The 5,361-nt window shown below is 41.8% G+C and overlaps 1 protein-coding gene across 1 annotated transcript in view; it reads right to left on the bottom strand.

The window, feature by feature from the left end:
• slc17a5 (solute carrier family 17 member 5) overlaps positions 1-5,129 on the bottom strand; it is an 18,344-nt gene extending 13,215 nt beyond the window's left edge. The window contains exons 1-5 of the mRNA XM_008292190.1: positions 4,958-5,129; positions 2,785-2,981; positions 1,407-1,640; positions 1,226-1,313; positions 204-290 (exon numbers count right to left, since the gene is read on the bottom strand). Of these exons, the coding sequence (XP_008290412.1) occupies positions 204-290; positions 1,226-1,313; positions 1,407-1,640; positions 2,785-2,981; positions 4,958-5,042 (691 nt within the window). The 5' untranslated portion in view covers positions 5,043-5,129. The remainder of the gene's footprint in view (positions 1-203; positions 291-1,225; positions 1,314-1,406; positions 1,641-2,784; positions 2,982-4,957) is intronic.
• Positions 5,130-5,361: the final 232 nt, after the last annotated feature.

The raw sequence follows: 5,361 nt of genomic DNA on the forward strand, positions 1-5,361 counted from the left end.
ATCTTATGCACATTGAAATTTGAGGCTAGTCAACAATACCTCAGGAACTGGTTAAAAATAAAAAGCCCATATGTATGCTATGAAAACAGAATCTGCAAGTAGAGCAAATAACCGCTTTCAAATTTCAGGCAAATCAGAGACACTGAAGCAGAAACTTCTATGTAAATTTGATGATCTGAGATGTACTGTCCTGCATTATTTACCAAATATATAGAAGACGTAGGTCCAGTCCAGGTAGAAGCAGATTTGCCCCGACAGAGGAAGACACACGACTGTCCCCATCTGGGCTCCTGGGAGGGAAGACAGAAGACAAACATGTGTTCAGCCGTCTGAGTGAACGTCGTGCAGCTACCGGATGATGAATATATGCAGAGACAAGCCAACACTAACAGTTAAAGGACTGATGATGCAGTGGCCAACCACTGACGTGTGCAGGGTTAGTTTATGTCCGTGCAGGTTCTGAGTCATCTGGTCATGAGTTTGGTTCTGGAAGACGTTTCACTGCACTTCCAAGAGGCTTCCTCAGTTCTAACCAGCACCAGAAACATCTTCAAGAACCAAAAACCTATTCTTCAACTGAAGCACTGAGGATTACACGGTGAGGTCAAGATGACGCAGATACGACAGGCCGAGCTTCATGCGCGGTTAAATCTAAAGCTGTTTATTAATAACTGGAAAGTTCATCACGATTTGCAGCGACTTCCTCAGACGACATCATATGACACAGTGTGCCCAGAAGCAGCAACCAGCAGAGAAGCTGGCATTTTTGCCTGATGATAAAGTACCTATAAATCAACTAGAGGTTGGTTCAAACAGTCCCAAAGTATCTGAACAGGGATATCAGTGTCATTTACAGCATTCATTTTCTCAACAGCTTGTGCAACATCAGTAGCAGGCGTAACATTTCGTTTTCATGTAAGGTACAATATTTCATAATGGTGTGTAATATGACTACACAACCTCAGATTAATAGCCAGTACTGCTTGTTACTTTTCTGTCTTATTTTAGCTTTTTATTTCCAGTAATGCGTTTATATTTTACTGCTTCTCCATTAGGCTCTGCATTTTTTCTCATATTACTTAATTTTGTTTTCTGGGCAACATCTGGCACAAGAATTCTTTGGGATTAACAAAATTCTATCAAATCTTATTTTAACTTAGTAATAAAAAACAGCTGAATGTTTTTTGTTTTTTTTAAAAGTTGAATTCTGTTCCTCGTGTCTCACCGATGTACGAGATGGTGAGCAGGCGGCTCCTCTCCATCGGTGGAGCCCACGCCGCCCACATGGTGTACATGGCCGGGAATGTGACGCCCTGAGAGCAAACACAACAGAGAGGCGCTCAATCATTAACTCCACCGAAGCCATCGGCGCCGTGCTTGCTCTGGCCTCGTTTTAGTTCGTTTACCTCTCCGATCCCCTCCAGCACTCGGACCGCGATAAGGTAGCTCGCGCCCAGGTCAGCAGCCGTCGGGGTAAGCAGCGTAAAGACTGCCGTTCCCAGGACTCCAAAGCCCATCAGCCACTTGGGTCCTAAGCGGCCGGCCAGGTAGCCTCCGGGGATCTGAGTCAGGATGTAGCCGTAGAAGAAGGAGCCCAGGATCCAGCCCTGCGTCGCCGAGTCCCAGTTATACACACTGGCCTGTGAGGGGAAGAAGCCGTCTTAGACTTTTAGACGGTCAAATGTTGAGAAGAGTGACTTCAGTGTTTATGATCATTCATCTGTGTATATACAGAACAATGCACCGTGGCCTCCTGCAATGTACAACACAAGATGAAAAACACAGTCGCACTTTTCTAAGAACGACAAACTGCTGACTGTCAGATGCCAACTTCTAATCTCTTGATTCACTTTATCCTCACTGTTTTAGCTTTTTGTTCTCCCCCCATGAATAGAAGACAAAAACAAAAAAACAACAAGGCTGTAATACAAATCATTGGCAGTCAGTGTGAAATGGGTCCAAAACAAATCTGCAGTGTCACCAGAACAACTTCCCCTCTCGCTCGCTTCTACATTATCCGTCTGCTTCTGCACTCGTACTAAAAAAAGGGACATAACTTTAAAGAAAGTTTTGAACGCACCAGGAGAACTGAGCTGACATATTCAAAGCATAACAATTTATGCAGATGATTTACTGGGTACATTTTTCTGCTCTGTTGGTTAAAAATGTGATTATCTCAACTTTCTGGATCACCAGAACTCATAACTGATGCTGTTGTATGTATATTTTTGACCCAGCAGATTTCCAGAAGACCTAAAATAAATCTATGAAAGAACCAATACACATGATTGTTTTTTTTTTTTGTGATAAAGATAAAAGTGCTTCAAAGATTCCATCACAGAAAATTCAGAGTTACGGGAGTCACTGGAAACTCTGTCATGATATACATGGTCTTAACAAGTGTATGTATGTGTTTACTGTATGGAGGTTCCATTTAATTTCATTGTTTATTCACATTCACTCATTCATTTTTCCTTTCATCTAATTTATCTACCTCTCAGTCTCATAAAAAACGTCTCATTCATGAATTACAGCAGTCTAGGGATGCAAGTAGAGGTTTAACAATAAATATAAACACTATAATTCTTGCATTATCAGCTATTTTCAGTGGATGTATTTTTTTCTTTATGTCTCCTGATCCAATAAACTATAAACAAATAAGGTTAAGTTTGAACTTTAGAGGTTGGAAACTGCTGCTACTTGTGCAAAACATACAAAACGCGTGCAGGAAATGTTCCACGGGGAGATTAAAATCTTGGCCTGACTCGTCACATTCTCGCTCACCGTGTGGTTGTGTTTGGGCGGAGCGGCGCTGGTGTGAGGCGGGCAAACCGAGCCGCTGTGGTTGGGGCTGGACGAGTGGGTGTTGTTGAGCATGTCCACCATCGCCACGCTGAGGTTCACCCTCAGGGAGTAGACCACGAAGAAGCCCAGAGAGGACAGAAGCGCCAGCGTGTAGCGACACGAACAGCATGCTGGAGCTGTAGGATGAGAGAAACAATGGTGTAATGACGGAGTAGTACTGTGTGTGTGTGTGTATGCTGTGTTTACCGAGAGTGTTACACAATATGGATAATCTATTTGGTAATACTTAATGAGGTGAGTTGCAATGCTCACAGACAAACTCAGCACTGAGCACGAGTGTAGCCGTCTCCCCTGAGTGTACGTTCAGTATATTGGCAGAAAAGAAACCACAAAACAAATGTGGTTGTTTTTGTATTAGTTTTTCATAACTTTAAACTGGATTTAGATCTTTTTGAAACACAGTCAATTTCTTGTCTTCACTGTATTTGCTTTTTTACTCACTAAATATGATCCTTTGAGTGATTGTTCTGATTTGTGCAGGAGGAATAGCTGTCAAACTAATTTAGGAAACAAACCAAAGTTAGACTTCAGCCTCTTGAAGTGCCAAATCTACAGTTTAAAAACCCCATATGATTAACTTACAGAGGCAATAGGTAATAGACTTTACTATGCAATTCAGGTCTGGGACGTCAAAGGACAATTAAGGCTCTATTTTGGGTTAAAAGAACAAACAGAGTAACAGTGGAAACTCCACCTCACAGAGAAAAACAGCTGCCAGAGGTGGCGGAGAAGGAAGAAGGATAGAAATTTACCTCCATGGAGAAATCTGTGGGACTCATTACAACCACCATTCAGTGAGCATTACTTCTAGAAGATCATTATTATTGTCTGTTGCCACTATGTGCCGTCTATACCTTATTTATCCCAGTAATACTGTCAGTTTCTGTGATTCGAGCTTCTAGATACACGTCTTGTATATTATAGTTACATTGGAATAGGAAAATAACGGGATGGGTCATTGTTATTACACTTTCCAGCAATGGATTTCACTAACTAGGTAGCAGTTTACAGAGAAAACATCACTTATCTTTGAACAGCTGATCAATGCTCTGCTACATGTGCTGCAGACAGTGATTGTAAACAATAAAGCTGGAGCTGCTCAATCTGGAAAAACGGTGTAATTCCTAAAACAGTGAGTTTGTGCAGCAGCTCTGTTGACTATCTGCTGCTTTTTCCTATGGAAAAAAATATGATATTGAGGTTTTAGCCTCTTGTAGCAACAAAGAGTTGAGAGTTTATAGAAAACAGTCAGCTGATGATCTGGTTATCAAACCTGTCAGCGGCTGCAGCCCTGATTTCTACTTCAAACGGGAATCTTTTTTTACAAAATCTACAACAATTAACATCTTTACATTCAACTAAACAAGTAAGTGCTAAAGATTATTGAAGTACAACTGCTTGCTGATTGACTGTCATTATATTGACATTGTAAAGCAGCTTCTAAATTAAAAACAACAACACTTCGTCCTCCAACATCCTGATCTGATCTGATGGGTCACCATGTTTACTCAGCAAGCATAATTTGAAGCATGTGTCAATACGTCTTAACTAAACTTCCTGAACTGTCAACTCAAAGTTTCTCAGAGCAGGAACTTGTGTGTCCAGACTTTTAAACCTGTATTTTACTGGAGTTGACTCCAGGAAACCAGAACTCGTGACTGAGGCCAGTTATAAAGCTAAAGTGTGCATAAAATCACAAGACAGGTGCAAAGAAAGCCCAATAAAGTCTTGGGTGACATAACATGAGCACCTGCATTTACTATTTATGTTGGTTAATCCAATAAAAACAGTCCCACAATAATGAGAACTGTTTACACTGCAGTGATGGAGGTTTATCCTCTTGGTCGTATGTATTTAATAGCATTATTCTGTGCAGGTGTTTTAAGAATTTATGCCTCAAAAACTAAACAACAGAAGCGAAACCCCGAAAAAAACAAAGTCCAAGTTAGGATTTCCTTTTCCTTGCTTCTATAGAATGAAACAGCGGAAAACAGCCGCCTCTTTGAAACATATGTCAGCAGGTAGAAGCTCAGTCAGCAGCCTCACTGCTAGCTGCTAGCTAGCCAGCTAGCCGGAGGTGTTCTAACGTCACCTTTGTGGGCTTTGTCTTCGGGTCCCCGGTGAAGCAGCGGCGTCTCCTGCTCGTCCCCCTCCGTGTCCGACCCGTACCGCTCCATTTTCAGCCGGCGGTGAACCACAGCAGGAGTTCTACTGCATCACGCAGACTGCAAACACACAAACAGAATCCGGAAGTGAACAGCGCTGAGAGGCGGTCAGCTGACTCAGCCTGACCTGGTCACGTGATGGGGGGAGGCAACCAGCCGCCATTTTGCCCCGAGTTCAAGTAGTAAACATCAAAGAGGAAAACACGAATTATATTGTTTTTTATATGATGATGAGTACTGCAACAAGTACTTAGAAAGTTTATTTCAGTAAAAGTACTTATACAGCTTTCTAAAAAGTGCTTAATTTTACCTAAAGTATCAAAAGCAGTAC

The sequence above is a fragment of the Stegastes partitus genome, unplaced genomic scaffold, assembly GCF_000690725.1.
Source record: "Stegastes partitus isolate 25-593 unplaced genomic scaffold, Stegastes_partitus-1.0.2 Scaffold792, whole genome shotgun sequence".
Classification (NCBI taxonomy): domain Eukaryota; kingdom Metazoa; phylum Chordata; class Actinopteri; family Pomacentridae; genus Stegastes; species Stegastes partitus.